This window comes from Sycon ciliatum, chromosome 12 (genome assembly GCF_964019385.1).
Source record: "Sycon ciliatum chromosome 12, ocSycCili1.1, whole genome shotgun sequence".
In the NCBI taxonomy this organism is placed as follows: Eukaryota; Metazoa; Porifera; class Calcarea; order Leucosolenida; family Sycettidae; genus Sycon; species Sycon ciliatum.
This window is the reverse complement of record NC_088654.1, coordinates 18,864,690-18,884,744: the sequence shown is the minus strand read 5'-3', so window position 1 is coordinate 18,884,744 and position 20,055 is coordinate 18,864,690. Positions and strand designations below refer to the sequence as shown.

The 20,055-nt window shown below is 46.6% G+C and overlaps 1 protein-coding gene across 1 annotated transcript in view; it reads right to left on the bottom strand.

Moving 5' to 3' along the window:
* Positions 1 to 5,016: 5,016 nt before the first annotated feature.
* The window catches only part of LOC135828598 (uncharacterized), a 43,486-nt gene continuing 28,447 nt past the window's right edge, over positions 5,017 to 20,055 (bottom strand). Inside the window, exons 14-22 of the mRNA XM_065341029.1 lie at positions 19,316 to 19,464; positions 18,345 to 18,483; positions 17,014 to 17,208; positions 15,405 to 15,677; positions 14,952 to 15,131; positions 13,092 to 13,240; positions 11,251 to 11,389; positions 6,098 to 6,139; positions 5,017 to 5,431 (exon numbers count right to left, since the gene is read on the bottom strand). Coding sequence (XP_065197101.1) covers positions 5,112 to 5,431; positions 6,098 to 6,139; positions 11,251 to 11,389; positions 13,092 to 13,240; positions 14,952 to 15,131; positions 15,405 to 15,677; positions 17,014 to 17,208; positions 18,345 to 18,483; positions 19,316 to 19,464 — 1,586 coding nt within the window. The 3' untranslated portion in view covers positions 5,017 to 5,111. The remainder of the gene's footprint in view (positions 5,432 to 6,097; positions 6,140 to 11,250; positions 11,390 to 13,091; positions 13,241 to 14,951; positions 15,132 to 15,404; positions 15,678 to 17,013; positions 17,209 to 18,344; positions 18,484 to 19,315; positions 19,465 to 20,055) is intronic.

Here is a 20,055-nt window from a genome sequence, read left to right as displayed (position 1 = left end):
ATGATTACCCAAACTATTACAATGAACTAAGTTGTTACCGGTAGATGTACTAGCTGAAGAAGCGCAACAGTGGCCTTCATATTCGTAGCCTTCTCGACTCACACACCTACACTGTACGAACTTACTTGTGCTGCCGTAAACGACGCGGCAAAATACTCGGCAGAAAGACGTGACACAGTACTAGCGTCTTCGAAACAACCCCATTTCTGGGGCCCTTCGTAAACTAATTATCTGGCAGACATGCCAACGCACTACTGTGCATGCATTCCATCGTGGATCATGTGCATGAAAATAAAATGAAGACGGGAGACAAATCCAGAATCTTGGCACGGAGATATCGGGCATGGCCCGGCATGCAGTGTATTTCTAGTCTCGTGGCGTGACGTGCACGCAACTAGCTAACTCCCGTCTCCACACCCTAGTAGTAGTAGTGCTCGGGCATAGCGGTTCGGCCTTCGTCGCTACAAAAGTCATGTCCAGCTGTGTTGCTAGCGTGACGGCGGGGCGATTAGTCTTTGTAGACTGTCATTAGACTAGAGTGTAGAGTCACTGAGTGTCAGTATCGATGTGATCACATGGTCATAATATTAAATTTTATTATTATGGCGGTTGGGGCTGAACCTGAGAGTGTGGAATCACCGAAAAAGGAAATCCACTCTGCCAGTACAATCATGTAGACATGATTGTATTACTGTCCAATCCATTCAAAGAGGGTAGGAAGAGATAAATGCTTTGTGTCGACCTAAATAATTCCCCTCATTCGCGGCGTCACGAACATGGTCGACGTTCGGTAGTATGTGCGCTTGAAAATACAGAATAGCCGAAGCACACACCAAGAGAAACACTCTGTGATACTGATTTATAGACGTTAGCGTTCCGACAAGTAAAATGTCTTCTTCAGAATGATGTTGGGGAATGGGGACGAGGGATTTTTTAAAACTTCGGCCAGACTCCATGTACTGCAGTGCTGGCAACTGAAATCCGACCCCTTAGCGATGGGTTCACATTCCAGCGCTCAGCGGCTGTCCCCGGGGAAAATTGCGGAAAAAAATCGCAAAAAACGCGGGGAAAAACGCGGCATAATATGGCATAATTTGCGGTGAATTTGCGGTAAATATGCGGTAAATATGCGGTGAATAATATTGATGTGCGGCAATTTTCAGTGAGTATGTAGTGAAATCAATCAGTTACAAGTCTCTGGTGTACGTGTAAGCACTCGTCATATTTGAGTAAAAACCCGCCACGATGAGACGTTGCTGACCGAACAGTGCACTGTGTGTACGTGTAGTGCAACAAAAAAGTTCAAAAAACGCGGGAAAATCGCGGAAAACGCGGTCTTTTAAAAATCGCAAAAAACGCGGAAAAAAACGCGGCCGCGGAATTGCAATTTTCCCCGGGGACAGCTCAGCGGTCTCAATTTCGTAGCTTTAATATCCCGTGTTGGGTCTTTGCAAGGTGAGCGCACCGCTCAGGGGTCGGATTTCAGTTGCCAGCACAGTATACAGTAGTACACTGTACTTTTTTTTTGTAGAGTATTCACTTGGGAAGTTGGGGTTAGACTGTAGTACCGGGATGTGCATGGGCAAGTAAGTACATGTACAGTCAAACCTCTTTAGGACGAACATCAAGGGACCGATGATATTTGTTCGCAATAACGGGAGTTCTTCTTATCCATATTATGTTTTACCCAGTGAATACACAGGGTTTTATTCAATACAGTTACGAATACTAGTTCTTAGGCAAAAATTTGTCTTATCAGTGTCTTCCTAACCTGGTTTCACTGTAGTTCAATACACGCCGGGCAATATGGCGGTAAATACACGTCTGTTCACACACGCTCTCCAGGCTGCAAAGTTCCCGCACAGAGCTCTCCTTCTCACCACCACCATCATAATTCAGCCGGGTGTGTATTTACCACCATTTGGATCTACCATAAGTACAGCTGCATTGCATATTGGTGTCTTCAACTTATGCGGCATGATTCTCACATTGTGGAACAAGAGTGTACTAACATGTACTTCGAAGTACACCGAGCAGAATAAGTAAAAGGTGACAATCAGCTAAGCTGACCATGAAGAAACCGTGAGCGACAAGACGCGGAAAGATTAGCCTATCACTATGGGAGCGACACCTTTTTAAAATATGCGCTTGGCACAATTGGGTGTTGTTGTTGTTTATTTTACATCGCATGCCAAACGGGCAGTTCTGCCCAGTGTTATCAAAGCGATGCCAACCAGTAAGAAAAGTCAGAAACGTGGAGAAAAAAAGAAAAGAAAATGGAAGTAGCAATGAGTGGAGGCAGGGTTAAGACTAGCAGGAAAAGAGATCTCGGTGTGTTTGCTATTTCATGCCCTACCTAGTGATCATGGTGATTGTGTTGTTGTAGTACGTAATTTTCTTTTAGAACGTATTTTTGGGAACACAGCCTCATGTGTGTGATCAGTCGTGTAGCAATTGTGTTATTGTTTGCTCCTAGTCAGGCGTCTCACCTCTTTTCTGGCACATTCCCGGCCTCCATGTAATACCTGCGTTCCCTCGGTTGTTCAACATCATCTCTGAAGAAGATATTTTACTTGTCGAAATGTTTTCCTCTCTAGTCTTGCTCCGGTTTTGCGGTTCGGCTCTTTCTCGTAATCAGACAGTCGTATCCAGACCAGTTCAAGTGGGTACGACTCCCTGCTCGTATTTAAATGCCAAGAGTGTGTTTTTCCATCAATGCAATAAAAAAATTGCAAACCCAATACAAGGATATCACCATGTACCAGGGAGTCGTAAAATACCATATGTTTACGACTCCCTGGATATCACCACTTCGAAGTATTTACACAGTTGTGTAGTATGAATCTTCGGGATACCTGGGTTTGTGCTGGAAAACTAGCATCGGGTCACGTGATGGAGCATCATCAAACTTCTGCCGAACATGATGGCATATGCTGTAAGTTTTCGCTCATTTTATGTTACCGGTATTATGATGGTACAGTAGCTATAGTAGTTATACTGTGCATGATTGTGCCGAGTGGACTGGCGCGGATAATGCCAGAAGAAAATGTGGCAGAATCTCGGGACTTTTTCTGGTATGTTTCATGCAAGTTTGGTATGTGGATAAAGATCACAAGCTGCACAGACATATGCACACACCTCAGACCTCAGACCTGCCCATCGCGGAAGCGATGATAGCGAACAGCTATGTTAGACATAGCAACTTGTGCTGGGATTACACCATTCAACAGCTTGCAAGGCTGATGAATTGACCGGCACTATTTGTAGCCTGGTATCCACCACACAGCTGATTGAAGTGACCTTTTCTGGCCAGTGAATCCCTATTTTCCACACACACACACACACACACACACACACACACACACACACACACACACACACACGCACACGCACACGCACACACACACACACACACACACACACACACATGCACACACACACACACACACACACACACACACACACATGCACACATGCACACATGCACACACACACACACACACACAACCGGTATTCTTTGCAATGAATGATGTATCCGTGACTAAAGAGAATGCAAAATCAAGAGAAGCAAACAATTGCTACCCAATGCACAGTTCACGATAATATTCACTTCCTGCGATGCCAGGGGCGGATCCAGGATTTGTCCAAGGGGGGTTCTAGTTTTTCCCACCCTACCCACAATGACGAAATGAGGACATACTTACACATGTATAACAAGTTCACACGTTCGCGTTTTCGGTACAGCACTAATTAAAAATGTAGCTAACTTCAGTATCCCTATTTTCAACACTCTGCAGCTAAAACATTGTTGAAGACACGCAGCACAAGGAAGAAAATTTCAATTTCTTTGCCGCAGAATAGCGGACTGGTACTCTCTCCAGCAGCTCGTCTGTAATAATTGTCCGTAATATTGTACTCCGAGTAGCCCGATGTTGACTCCACTGTACAGTAGGTTCCATAAGGCAGGCTTCCTGCATCTTTTGTGTCTCAGTCATAATTGTCCCCAGTTCGGAGAAATTTGATTATTGGACGATGGGACGTTGAACTTGAAGGTGATTTTCAAAGTTTCGCTCTTTGTTTTACCTTCGACACTAGTGTCTGCACTTTTCTTTGGAGTATCACCAAAATTCAACGACAGCTGGTCTTCAGCCTGCCTCTTTTAGACGCTTTGGCGAACTCCAAGACAGCTCGAAAGCACGAGCCGCGACGACAATACAGCACTGCACGGCCACTATTAAGAAACTAGTATTATTTTGAAACTTACATGTACTTTCGAAGTTTCCGCAGCAGCTCAACAAATGCATGCACCTCTTTCTCGGAAGCGAACGCGTAGCTGTACATTCTGTGTAGATCTACTTTACTTTTCTACATACAAGACAACAATGACAATGTACAACGTCATGTACATGTATGGTAGATCTAACTTAGGGCTTAGGTGCACAGCTAGCGGACCGCTCTGGCCTGGGCCGACGGGGCCATAGCATGGGGCGCGCACGTCGCATGCATGAGCATGGGTTAGTGGTCACACCCGAACTATGGTCGGAAAAAATCAGGGGGGTTCGTTCGAACCGCCCGAACCCCCCCCCCCCCCGCCTCCCCCGGATCCGCCCCTGGATGCTGTTATTCGACGTGCAACACTTGCGACTACGAGATATCCACCGCCCGGCATGCGGTAGAATGCAGTCCCCGGGCAGCTGTCATAGAAGGCGACCAAAGCCGACCTCAGTTTTGCAAGACTGCAACCATGGCAACAGCGCAAACCAATGGAGTTCAGCCGTCAACAATGCCTGCAAAGTGCAATGCACGCACATCTAGTGTTTAGCTAGCACACACTACATGTACTACATGTGCTGCATCCAGATGCCGGAGGCACATACGAAGATTGGGAGTAGCGTGCCACGGTCACAGCGTGCGTACATTGCATCGCAGGAAGTGCTCCAGCAAATTAGGCTTACTGCTGTCCACGCACACACACACACGTGTACAAGCGAATAGCTACATAGGGCAAGGGTGAACTGATAAGTCACGATATCTCAAAAAAATAGACATAATAAATTTGAACTGTTACGACAAACAGAAGTGTCGTTATACCCGAAGTCTCATTGTATGTATTACAGTTGGACGGAACTTCGCTCTGGGTATTCTCTCGTTATTCGCGAATTGTCGCAGTCGCTGTGAGCGAAGTTGACTGTGCTAGTATTGGACATGGGCGACATGGGTGCAGGTCCCCGTTTCATGAAGAAATCCTTTGTAGTGATCTTCATGGGTTGTGGAAATGCTGCTGATCCCCTCCTCTTCTTTGCGCTCTTGTAGTACGTAAAACCACCTACTAACAGGATGAGGAGACCGCAACCAATAGCGGCGCCAATTAGACCACTAGAAACGGAACTTAAGCCGCCGGAATTTGCGGCAGCTCCGAATTCCAGGTGACCTGGATGGTAAGAAACGAAACAGATGGCAATACAGGTATGATTCTTGGTCTGTGTGTGTGTGGGGGGGGGGGGGGTCGGGAAGTGTGCGTTTGTGTGTGTGAGAGAGAGAGAGAGAGAGAGAGTGAGCGTGTGTGTGTGTTTGCGTGCATGCGCGCATGTGCGTATGTGACAATAGCCGTGCACACGCGCTACCCAGAACACACCATCCGCAGAGTGCTCTGAAGCATCCAGGGGCTGCCAGAATTCACTGACAAGGTTGTGAAGTTGCATATTTGTATGGTGCTGTGAATCTTTGGTATTATGGAAAGTTTGGAAATCCCCTCGATAGGCGAAAGCTTTCAGGGAATCATTAGACAATGAAAATTACAACAAATTACTCTGTGAACGCTTGCCATCATGAGTTGCGCAGAATGTATGCAAGAGGGAAATGCTAGTGGCACAATATTGATGACATGGTCCTCCCTTTCCACCTAGTCAGTTGTCATAGTAACAACTCGGAGTTTCCTGCTCTCGACAATCTCAGCTTGAACATGAGTTCCGAATTCTTGTTCCCATTATGGGAACGCAGGGGATAAAACTTGGAGTAGCAACGAAACACAATCAAGTTCCAGCCATTATGAAGCTGCGTGCCGGGTATGTGACGATGTACATGCACGGTTTCTCACCTTGATCTGGGAAGCTTGTTGGTGGTGTTATGGTTGGCAGCTCTGACAGGCAGAGAATCCATAGCAACAACAAGAAGAGCGCAGAAGAAATGTGTTCAGTGTAACGTTACAGTTAGTCACAATCAATTTGTCATGACCTGGATAGGACTCCACACGCCCTCTGCCATTTTAACACTGCAATAATTCAACTCATTTTTATAATAATGGACTCGGATGGAGAGCCAAAGATTAATTTATAGAAAATAAAAAGGACCAAGGATTGTTGAGTCACAGGTGTTTTTATTTTTTTACTAGAGCCACGTAAACAAGTCATGTGCGATGTTAGCGTACAATACGAGTGTTCACGCGTCTACGAATTCTACACCGTATTCTTTAATGTTTGGTCGCGAGGCACACATGCCTCTCGATATTTTGTGTCGTCCGCCTGCCGACTCACTTCCTGAAACGCACGAATCTTTTGCGAAAGAACATGTTTCAAAGTTGCGTTTTTCCTACGATTTGGTTCGACAACATCTCGATTCTAGTCAACGTTGTTCTAAAGTCCGTCACGATCGAAAATCTCGCGCTAGCCCATTGAATGTAGGTGACCAGGTTTGGTTACATCGACACCCGCCGCCTCAAGTTTCGCCTAAATTTTTCAAGTATTGGTCGGGACCATGGGAAATTGTAAAGAAACCGACAGACGTTACGTATGCGATCGAACCTCGATTTGAGAGTCCTATCCGCCATCGGCCTTGCACAGTCCATCGAAATCGCCTTCGGAAATGTTTGACGCAAATGGGACCTGCTACACGAACACCGCTTGCTGCGCCTACACGAACAACTCTTGCTGCACCTGCACACACGTACAATACCCGTTCTCGCCCGCCGACTAAATTTAAAATGTTCTTTACCGATAAGTGTCTTTTAATTCGGAGTTTTTTTTGTTTGGTGTTTGTGGTCGGTTGTTTTGCTTCGTTTGTTCTCGTCCTGGCAGTGTCTGCTCTAGGATTGCAGGACAGCCGGGTACACGTGTACCTGGCGCAACCATTTCAACCGGGTCGGAGCCGGGTACACATGTACGTGGCGCTGTCTCACCACGACGACCTGTTTTCCTAGAGTCCTGGAAGCAGGGCCTTTTTTCGCCTCTTTGCTGGATGCTCCATTTCCAAAAACAACACCTCAACGATCAAGCTTGAATTGAGCAAGTGCACACACCGGATAATAGAGAGGTTTTACTTCACGTTGTTCTGCACTACACTGTGAAATTTCACGACAGTGTGGCACATTTTGGCGTCGAAACTCCCGTTCGAACGTTCATGACGTGAGCTGAGGTCAACTCACGTTCGACGTGAACCCGAGTTTTACGGTGTAGTGTAGAACAACGTGAAGCTAAACCTCTCTACTGACTACTTTCACTTCGACGCAAGCCTCTGCATGATCGTCACACATACAAGCAAGAGTACATAACCCCCCGGGGGGGGGGGGGTTATGTACTCTTGATACAAGCCATGTAGTCAGTCCTTTCAAAGTTCGAACGTGTAAAGTACCAACCGGGTCACAGGTGACCCGGTACTATATTTTCAGCTGGGTCCAAGCGCCGCCCAACCGTGTGGATTACCCGGCTCACCCGGCTCTGGAGCAGACACTGCCTGGGTGTGGGGCTTCATTCATCATCCATATAGCGAGCATGTCTCTTTCTCCGGACGAAGAACTGGCAGCTGCCCTCCTGATCCCGCTACCGCCCTGCTCGCCGCCCTCGTCGCCTCCGCCTCCGCCCAAAACACCGCCGCCCCATCCCAACTGCGCCAGGGGCGTGCTTGGCGAGGGGCACAGGGGGCAAGTGCACCCGCCCCCCCCCCCCCCCAAATATTTCGGCGGGGGTTTTGAAAAGTCACCAATGACATGTATGGCGGAAAGCCCAACCTCGCGGGAGCACGTTCTGCAACTGTGTATTGTACATTGTACAGTGCGTATCGGTTATAGTGTGGTCGTATACAAGAATATACTGCTTACAAGAATGAACACTCATTTTTTCATAATCATAACACATATTTTATGTGTATAATTATTCTTACAAGCAGTATTATCGCATAGTAGAAAATATCGGCCCTAAGAATGGATGTTGTGTGGCAACATATGCCAGATTAGCGCAAAGTGTATCGCCTGTAGTAATACAATCTGTGCTCTGTGCATACTCAATACAATAATATTCAACACAAAAAGAGAGTTATGTCCAAGGGAGCATTGGAGAATCACTTTTTCTGTCCAGTCGGACTCTTTCTTCCGACTTCTCTCGTATCCGCTGCTCCACAGTCGCCTAGCACGACCGCGAGTCTGATTGATCCGTGTATCATGTGTACGTGTCCACATGCCAAACGTGCGTGCATATGATATGTCACACGTGCATAATGATAATGTCACACGTGATTTATCGTGTGTAAGAAATATCGGCAATAAGAATCAAATGTCGTTTTTCAAACACCCACGCTATAACCGATACCTACTGTACTAGTATAGTTGTAGTGCAGTAGGGGCCTGGTACAGCTGGTGCGCGGCGGCCTACATGCAGCCAGGCAGTCCCGTACGTACAGCCTGTCAAGTGTCATCATCAGATTGCACGACATCGCGAAAGGATGCGGCCACAGTGGCACACGAACGTCAGCGCTCGAAAGGAAAGAGAACGGAAGGGAAGGCACGGTGCCGTCGACGGATTGGTTTTTAAACATTTTGTAAAGTTTTCATCCTATATTTTGAAAAAATTGATATGATGCTGTACTGTGTTCATTCTTGATGACATACAATTTTTGTAACAGTAATAATGACGTCATATGTACAAATATAATTATGATGTTGTCACCGGTACAACCTTTTGAAAATTGCTGTTGTCTGGAAGTGGTGCACCCCCTGGAAGGGGAGCCGAGCACGCCCCTGTGCGCAATGTTGGAACCGTGGGCCATCTCCCCATGGGGGTCGCCGCCGCAATTCGCCGACTGGGTGCGGCAAGCATCATCGCCGCAGACGCCCATGCTTCCGCCCGCACCACCGACGCCCGGGATTATCAGGCCGGCACGCCTGGACGTCGCGCGTCGCCAACTCATCATACTGTTAGGTTCCTTGCTTGCCTTACCTTGTCCTCTCTCGAACTTCTGAGATTCTCTTCCCTTGTCGTTGTCGACTTGATCCGCTCGTCCCATTGTGACTGTGCCTGATCTTAACAATACCACCACGCCCTCCGTCAGCGGAAGAACTAATCACGGCCATCCGAAATCGACTCAACATACGCACGTACCGACCACCGCGACGACACCATACACACAACCTCCGACGACCATGCCCGCAACCTCGACCACGACCACGACCAATACGCCCAACTCGACACCGATACTATGATGCCGACGTTCTGCCACCGCACCGACTTGCCATGCCGACCATGCCCCGCCACGCGCCGTACCGCCACTGGACTGGCCCTCCACCCAATCGTCGCCCTCGTCACGTGTTCCCTCGTCGGGGTCCGGTCTATGACCACTCCACCCGTTGGTTTGTCTGGTGATGTCCTGGTCCTGATTATCATCTACCACAATTACTGATCGCATGCTTAACAAAAGTCGTTGTAAATGCTTAATCGCAGCGCTATGCCGGGGTGAGGTCCTTGATGTGATTCTCCAGGCATTCCAGCACTTTTCCCTGGCTGTTGACTGTCGCTACGTCGTTGTCTCGCTCTACCGGAGCAATGCGTCCTTTTCGTATTCAACACTTGTACAATGTAGTTCCTTGGTCCTTTTTTCATTTTATAATATTACAACCGTTTCGGCAAGTTGCCATCATCAGGTTCACAAAGATGTGCAAGCTCACAACGGCCAACTCCCTGTCAGTAAGAGCTGGGTGTGAAAAACAGCGTGATAAGAATTCAGCTAATAGCGCTGATGTCGACTCTTGGGATCGGACTTGTCGTGAAAACGACCAAGCATTGAGCTCCAGCAACTCAAAAACTGGACTCCAAAATATTCTAGAGTTCTGTAAGAAGTCGATGAGGAGACAAAAATCGTAATATAAAATCATTTTCTCTGTGCTGCGCTGATGAGTCCACAAAGGACGTGTTGTGTCCTGATCCCCATGCACACAGGCATCCAGCCAGCACAAGTAGATTGGGGTAAAAGCCATGAACAAGAGCATGCGCAGTGAGTGCGTTCGATTATGCACGCGAATTGATTTGCGAATCGATTCATGAATCGATTCGCGCTATTCACATCACCCCATATGAATAGAGTGAATCGATTCCGAATCGATTCTAGGGCTCATGACATGAAAATCGAACGACTTGAATGCATGCGAATGGATTCATGAATCGATTCAAGTGTGTAATCGAACGCACTCAGTGTGATCATGCTAGAACATGCTAGTGCTACAGAAGTAGATATATTACTACTATGTACAGTACACATGAGCATGGCCGTAGGAACCAGTCCGGCAGGCCCGGCGGTCGCCGGACCAATAATTTTCAATTATTTTATTTTATTTTTATTTTTTTTACATTTCAACCTTGTTGATGGCTTGTCGCCTCTTGTACAGGTAGATCTACCATGCATGTATCAGCATGCATATCCTTATTTCTCATATTATTCTGTAGCATTAAAATATGGCCTTTTAGGCCCAATTTTAAAAAAATCCCCGGGGGAGGACCCCCGCACCCCCTCTCACAATTTCGCCGCACCAATATTAAACTGCTTCCTACACCCCTGATGAGTACCTATCTAACAAGAGTACATATATAACAGGACGAAACAGTTCTGTCATCAGATTGAGTGATATGGATCTCGAGTTACACAAACGGCTACTAGTAACTGAGCAGTCATAAGTAGATGCTCTACCAACAGCCGCAAATGGACAAAAGCGGTTAATTACAGGTATAGTGTTCCATAACAAACGTTTTCAAGTGACCGTCTTCCTCTGGTGGTAGAGCATCTACTTATGCTTTGGCTTTATACATCTCTATGTCGTCGGGTATCAAGTCCGTAAGAACCATGATTAGTCCTGCAAGGGATTTGGCACTTTCGTTAGTTGAGCAATCATGGCTTACAACTCATGGCAGAGGTCATTAAGTGGTTGCCGTACGACGACACATTCAGTACAGTCGTCAACTCTTCTAACATCATGTCTCTTCAGTAACTTACCTCTTGCGCAGATGAACCCATCCGCTCGAAACATTCCTTTGCTGAAGTCTTTTTGAGCGGTATCCTTGACAATATCTAAAACGGCTCTCCTCGTCAACAATGTTACAACTCCCGACGAACGAACACTTGAAATTGCGGTCTGGATGAGGAGGCAGAGAAAAGAACACCGGATTACGCAACACCTAGTTTTGACAGTTACTTTGTGGTGAATGCACATTTTCAGTGAATTTAGGATTTTATAATCCATGTTTTATTCTTGTTGATTACTACGTCCAATGTCCGCTTCGCTGATTCTGCTGATTGCTATGATAAAGTTATTGTGTCAGCGTCGCTTATTTCTCAGTGAATTATTTAGTTTTTTTGTTTGTTTGCAAGATCAGGTACTAACTTCAAGCTCCTGTTTTAAACTCATCAATATAGTCAGGATTCAAGAATTTCACTAAACTATGACTTTCACGGTCTCACCCCTTTTTTTTTAAAGGTGTTAGAAACCATACTATTGCTTTTACACTACACAGCCCTCGTTTTGCAAACAGAACGGAAAATGCAACGTCTCTTCAGTTTTACAACCCACATTGCATCCGCGGCTATCTCGTTGCTTTTAACACTTGGCAACCAGGTTCTCAACCGTGTACAAGCTTAGAGCGCTACCCCAGCGATGTCCCAGTACTGCATCAGCGCCGAAAGCTATCTTTCAACGACCTTTGCGATGTATGCCTTCTGCTAGCAGACGCTCGCTGAAGAGAATTGGCCTCAGTCCAGGTTAATAAACTGATACGGAACTACTTGAAGTAGTATGACTACACTACACACACGCACGCACGCGCGCGCACACACACGCACACACACACACACACACACACACACACACACACACACGCACGCACGCACGCACACACACACACACACTGTCCCAATTCCTGCCAAAATCTAAGAGAAAAATGGATACTCGGATGTTGAGCCAGCAATACCACAGGCAGACAGTATTCAGTTACAGTGATGGAGAGTTACTCTTAACTCGTATCCATATGTCCTTTTCCTTCTAGAAAAACTGATACTAGTATCACAAAGAGGACATAAGCTCCAAAAAGTGTGCCACTCTGGACACTGTTCTAGTATGGGGTTTGCCGACAGTGAAACTCACGTCACATGGTGTACTGTTTCCGCTCTACATTTCCAGGCCGTATAATACCGACCAAAGGAGGCAAAAAGTGGCACCCCCCCCCCCCCCCCCCCCCCCCGCAGAAACCTCTAGTACTCAGCGTATGCGAGTCATCAGGCAGATTACGGTAGATATTCGGATTGAGTGCGTGACAGCCTTCGTTGTATGCGGTACAAATCGTATTTTGAAGTTTGGACATACACGAAAAAAGACCCAGGAACTACAAGTTACACTATAGTGTCCACTAACACCACCAGTTACTTGACAATCAGCTCATGCGATAACATTGCATGACACTGACCGACAGTACTGACGTCCCACGACTGACTGGCAATCAGCTCTAGCACGTCTTGGGTGCACACTCCAACAGCCTTCCAACTTCCTTGGTCCTTTTTTCTTTACTATAAATTGATCATCGGCTCTCCATCCGATTCTATCTTTGAACATATGATGTGAGTTTTCGCTGTCGGAGACTCTGTATGCAGAGTTGCACACTCTTGGGAGCTTATATTATACTCTTCGTATAGCTAAACTACATACGATGCAAATTTCTGCCAAAACCTAGGAGAACTGCCAAAATCTAGGAGAATTCCTGCCAAAATCTAGGAGAATTCCTGCCTAAATCTAGGAGAATTCCTGACAAAATCTAGGAAAACGGTTACGGCACTGTGTCACCTACCTTAAAACACTCCGTTCCTTTCAACTTGCGATATTCGCCATGCTGTAGAATGCGGAAGTTCTGTTGCCGGCATTCGCGAGACGCAGGCCAATAGGACACTTGCTGTGTGTGGAAAACTACGTTAAACCCATTGCACAACACTGTCGTAGCTGGAGACCGGAAACAAAAACAAAATGAAACAAACTGAAGAGGAAGTCTATAAGCACGGGACTGCTTCTTTACTTCTTGTCCAGATGATGTCATCATAAAGTGGCGTTTGACATAATGATGTGACCATGCAGTGGGGTTTGATATAATGATGTCATCGTACAGTGGTGTTTGGCATAAAGATAGCATTGTACAGTGGTGTTGGACATAATGATGTCATAGTACAGTGGAGTTGGAAATAATGATGTCACCGTAAAGTGGCGTTTGACGTAATTGTGAGGGTAAAACAACTCCAAAGAGGTACTGGAATTTCGTCCCGTGCCCTGTGGTGTCCAGCCGAGTGCTGCTTGAAGCTGGTGTGGTAATGCCCAAAGAACACAGAACATAGTTCTACCGTATCATGTTTCACTCTCTCCTCCGTGTATATGCACCTTTCATGTTTGTATGCTGCTATGGAGACCCCTCGACAGGCCTTCCAGCCCCTGGGCAATTCTGAAATATAAAAATATATAAACAAGCGTTCTGGAGACAGCAGTTTTAATATAGCTACAAAGACAACTAATTGCACTATAATCATTTCCTATATGTCGACATGTATGTGTAAAATGTTATACGATGATCGCAAGGCACACAACGAAAGGGAAAGAGAGGATTGTTCAGAACTGTTTTCTTGAAATGCTTACAGTACAACTAGCCCACCTTGTAGCTAAAACTGATCTATAAATAATAGAATTGTAGGAAAAGGCCGGCTGAGAATCGACAACATGCAAAACCTGCACCTCAGCATTAGTAGCTTCCACGGGATGATACCAAATACTCTGTTTCCAGCACGCATGCTTCTCCGTTCATCTTCCATGGACTGGTGCCCAATACAGTAAAACCTGTGACTAACGACCACCGCTTGGGACCAGAGAAAGCGGTCTTTAGTGGCAGGTGGTCCTTAGTTAGAGGTTTACACCGCACCACCATATGAATATGAGACCGTCCGTCCGTGCCTGCCGAAGTGGTCTGTAGTACCAGGCTGGTCGCTAGTCACGGTTGCCTTTAGTTGCAGGTTTTACAACTGTCCTCAGTTTCTAGCACGCATACTTGCCCGTTTATCTTCCACGGGGTGGTGCCAAATACTCTGTTTCCAGCACTCATTCTCAAGTTGCCCATTCATCCTCCGCGGCCCCTAGCAAGGACGCAAGCAACTTAAAATGGACCGCTAAAGAGGAGTGGGAGTAGATACTGTAGCGGGATGCATTGAAACAAAGGAGATTGGGGCGGGGCGGGGGGGGGGGGGGGAGCAGTACCCTGCACCAGAATTCAACACAGGGTGGGCAGGTTCAGGGGGCGGGCTAAACTGTGCCCTACATCAGTAGGCAGCCCAGTCGTGGCAGGTCGTGACAGGTCGGAGGAGAGGGAGGGGGGGGGGGGGACCATTTTGACATCAGCAACAAACAATTAATTAAGACTGTAGACCCCACACGCTCTCTTCCATTAACACTGCAATAGTTTAACTCATTTCACAATAATTAAATTAAGTTGCCTTCATTAGGTTGTTGTTGTTGTTGAATTTTATTTTAAGTCACAACACAAACAGGCGATGGCGTCTTTTATACATGCGAGCGACATGACAAATTTGGTTCACAATGATGTGCAAGCTCCCAAACCAGCATTGATAAAGGCCAACTCCCCTGTCAGTAAGAGGGAACAACAAATCATACTCACCATTATACTCCATGGGTTGCTTTTCCCCGCAGGTTGGCAAACACAGATCGAATTGCTGATCACGAATGACTACGGACGCATCGCACATGGAGATCTCAGATTTTTTGCCACGGCACTTGTGAGTCTCACCATCTATTTTGAAATCTGCTTCGGCGCTATCCATGGTCAGCTTGTAATCAGCTGAACAAAACAAAACAAAAATGAACTCATAAATGAACAGTCTCCTCGGAGACAAGAATTTAATCATATTATCTTAAAAGGAGAAGGACACACTTCAGGCTCTTTTTGGAAACATAATTTTGAAGGTTTTCGCGAGTATACTTTCAAGCCTTCCTATCAGGTGAAACACAGGCAAAAGCAAAGAAAACCTTCGAAAATCTTCTACTTCAAGTAGGTGTTTATCAATACCTTTCGACGCCCCTCGGTTGCATATAGCTGTGCGAGTGAACTTACCGGGCAGGCAGACAAAGCCATACTTTTTTGCCTCGGCGTGTATGAAGTTGCGAACGCCAGCGCTGGGATTGTACACCTCGTCATTTCCTTTCGAGTCGGAGAGCCAGACGGGCTGAGGCTGGTCCAATACACAGCCGCGTTCTTGCGGAGACAGGACGCCGAGATAGAGGACACTCATCAGGACGGTGCCGTCATCGCGACACCTCTGCCTTGCAGTGGTAAATGAAGCCACACTGCCAGTGAGATAAGTTGAGTTTTCACACTGCAGTGTCGCTGTAAAAGGGAACATACAAAAGAAAACGAATCCAATCATACAGCGAAAGACATGCAAACGGTGCCTGTGTTCCTGAAAAAACATAATTATTACATTTCAGTGATCACCATGCAAGAGAGAAGTGATTTGGAGGCATCTTGCAGCTTCATCCGTGGACGCTGTGGACGCACTCATTCCCACAGCACTGCAAAACAAACTCCTTTACGTACAACGTTTCGGCAAAATTGCCATCGTCAGGTACGAATGAAACAATGATGCTATTCAGGCCAAATAGGCCACCACACTTCCACACCAACAACAATACACTGAAACCTGTCTAAGACGACCGCTCAAGGGAACTTCAAAACCTGGTCTCTGTCAACAGGTGGTCTCCTTATCCGGGGTCATTTGACTGGAAACAGCATCCCTTGGTCCTGGTTGCAGTGGTCTTCTAGGACAGGTGGTCGCCATATCCGAGTGGTCGCCTTCACAGGTTTCACTGTATTTGAGAACTCATGCTAGCGAATGTATCCCAGGGGCGTCAGAAGGAGGTAGAAAGTGGTACGGCTCGACAGTCAGAGGGGGTCCGGGAGAAACGTCCCCCGGGAATTTTAAAAAAAACAACACTCAAAATACCCTCCTTTTTTCTTTTTTTCTTTTTTTTATATGCCAAACAGCCGTACCAGTCGTACCGCTTCCGACGCCCTTGTATCCTTCATTCTATCTCTGCTGGTCCAGACACATACTGTAACATCGAGAATTTTCGGTGGTGAAATATAATATTTTCGGTGTTGAAATATAATATTTTCGGTGATGTAATATAATATTTTCGGTGATGTAATATAATATTTTCGGTGGTGAAATATAATATTTTCGGTATTTCCCAAAATCAACGGTTCGGTAGCGCGAAAATTTCGGTAACCCAGTTTTCCAGATCCAAAAATGCATTGTGTACACTGTGCGGCATGGCAGTGTTGACGTTTACGTTGCGTTTTATTTTAGGTACAAATTGCCTGTAACCGAAAATAGATCTCCACCGAAATTTTCCGGTCTTACAGCATATCTACATGTGGATACTTGATAGAGAAGAGAGAAGACCACGATGCAGTCCCAGTTGAAGAAATGTGATCAGGTATGAGAGAATATTTAGAAGAAGGAACAGAATGCCCTCCTGCTTGAAAATTCGGATACGATCGCTTTGCGTGGTGCAGCCAAAGACTGTACGCGTGTTGCAGGTTGGACGTTTCAAATTGAGAAGGGAAACAGACTAAGAGAATTTCAAGACAAGAAGAGAGTGAAACATCACGCACGGGTGAGAAATGAACAGTGCCAATCCAGCAAAAGCCGGGCTCTTACAAAGACGACACGTGGGAAGGTTGCGCCAGACGAGTTTTTCGCCGACCATCTGATACCTAGCGGGCGTGTCAACTCCAGCACAGCGCCGTTCAGTGCAATGGGCGTGATACCCATCGGCACATCGCACGTGCTTTGTCGTGGAGTTGATGACTATGCTGCTGCGGTCGTATCCGACGGGGAAGTCCACCGCAACACCTGATAGATATGAAGAGCAGCACAAAAAGAACTGGAATGAGTTTAAAACACTGCCCAATTAAATTAACTCAGCCCATTGTGCAATACCAAATATGGAAGGTATGGGTAATGCATGTGAGCACGCTGGGATCAGCAATGCACTGTTCAATACCCCCCAGACGACCATGCACAGGTAAGAACTATAGAATGAGACAAACACTGCCCAATTAAATTAACTAAGCCCATTGTACAATACCAAATATGGAAGGTATGAGTAATGGTAACAAAAAAAGGAGAAGGACCAAATGTTACGAATTATGACCAACTGTCCACCAACGTAGCCAGATCTTATAGTTATACAGTCAGCCATACCATAATTAAATTGGCTCGCCATCCGAGTATGAGTAATGCATGTGAGTGCGCTGGGATCAGGAATGCACTGTTCACCACCCCACACAGCCATGCATAGGTGGTGGCTGTGTGGGGTGTTTATTATACTAGAAATCACATCCTTGCGCAATGGGCGTATCGTCACACAGGTTAGAGACTATGGTGGCCAAAGCGGTGATTGAGATTGAAGTCATGCAGCAAAGAGAACGCTTGCGTTTGCAATGATGCAGGGTTTTCCATGCTGTGAAGTGGCTGCCGTGGAGCTTGCACAACTTTTATAGGAAGTCTTTAAATGAAGTAGCAATGCTCACCTTAGTCCTAGCTATTGGGCTATGTGAATAAGAATTCTGTAGTGTATCGTGTTTGTCGCCGTACTGTCTCTCTCCGTACTGCCTCTCTCTCTCTCTCTCTCTCTCTCTCTCTCTCTCTCTCTCTCTCTCTCTCTCTCTCTCTCTCTCTCTCTCTCTCTCTCTCTCTCTCTCTCTCTCTCTCATCTGTATTATATGCACATGCTGGTCGGATAATAAATCAGTCCTTGTCATGTCCCGCAATGGACTCCTGCGTGGCTTGCAGGCCGAACACAACAAATTCGGATTCTAATAGTCATGTACATGTAATTTTGTAATTTTGTAATTTTGTAATTTTATATTGTTTAAGGATTCCCCAAAGGCTTTCGCCTATCGACGGGGTTTCCAAACTTTCCATAATACCAAATCTGTAAAAGAAGTGATGAGCAATAGGTGAGCAAAGAAAGAACTGTGACTTACCTTTTGAGCATATGAACCCGTCCGCTCTAGACATGGCTCTGCTGATCACGTTTCCAGCTTCACCCGTGGCAGTGTGTAGGACGCGCTGCTTCATCCACAGTCTAGCCATGCCCGATGAGTTAAGACTGGCAAGTGCGTCCTGGATGGAGCGGAGTCACAAAGAATACATTGCGCTGCTGAGAGTGGTTTCACATCTATCGCTTGAGCATACGGGGACCGGGCCATGTTGGTTTCAACTCTACTCAACCCCTGCATCTATAGGTCGCATGATGGCGGCCATGTTGGTTTCAACTCTACTCAACCCTTGCATCTATGGGTCAAATGATGTCGGCCATGTTGGTTTCAACTCTACTCAACCCTTGCATCTGGATCAAATGATGTCGGCCATGTTGGGTTCAACTCTACTCAACCCCTGCATCTATAGGTCACATGATGTCGGCCATGTTGGGTTCAACTCTACTCAACCCCTGCATCTATGGGTCACATGATGTCGGCCATGTTGGTTCCACTGTCCACAATCATGCCATGATCACTTTCTACACAATGTAGTCACATGACTAAGCTGTAAAACCAGCTCTACTATGATTAACGACAGCCTGCAGGCGATGTAGAATTTCAACTACAGCTACAGCCCCTTCACGAATCATTGATCTCTGGACGTTTCAAATCCGATCAAGTCCAATTAGGCTCAATTCCAATTCTAATTTGGCCAGGTTTGAACCAGCACATCTGTATACGTATCAATGCTAAACCTGGCCGAAAAATAAATGACTTCATTATGGTCCACCCTTTTTGAGAAATGAACACCAAAAACGCCACTTGAAGAGCATTCCATAATGCATAGCAAAAACCATTTTTTGGAAAGGTCAACCATTGACCCATTTTTGGCCAAAGCAAGGTCATCACCTTTTTTCTGGATGGATTGTAGAGCAGACAGCTAGGATAGAAATCTGCAGCTCTTGTTGGCTTACCTTCAGGCAACGGGTCCCGCTCAGCATGCGATGATCCCTCTCCGATAACATGTCAGCGCCCAGGCGCTTGCACTCGTGGAGAGCCGCCTGATATGTGGTTGGAAGCAGGTTGATGCTCATATTCAGCCCGTTGCAGATCAATATCGAAGCTGCCGAGCAGAAACAAACGTCAAAATGTAAACGTCAGTTCCACAAGCTATGTTCCTAAACACTTGCAAAAGTGCTCAAGGCCACGGGGGAAGAGCCAAAGCAAACGTTAGCAATGGAACCAGGCTGAATGAAGCTGCAACTGGCAGTTTCATGGCTATCCGCTGATCACCGGTGTTGTACATGTCCCTATAATCCCGTACTCCCCTGCGTCGTGGATGTACAGAAGGAAGAGGGTGGGTCCGAGGATGCTGCCCTGCGGCGGCACACCAGCCTGGATCCGGTGGGTCAGCGAGGACTGGCTGCCCATGGGGACACAGACGTGGCTGTTCGCGAGGTAAGTCCGTAGCCATGCAAGGAGGGGCCCGCTTATGCCCCGCATGATAGTAATGAGGGTTAAATTGGCCAGGCGATTCAAAGACACCGAGCGTTTCAAGGTAAGCACAGCAAAGACCATGGTAGAAGTGAGTCAGTAACGAATTCTGAAGAAAAGTTGAACCGTGTCTCTGCTAGGATGACGGCTACACCATAGCTCAGTGGTTAGAGCATCACTGGCTACACGCGAGGGTCCCTGGTTCGAGTCCTGGTGGTGA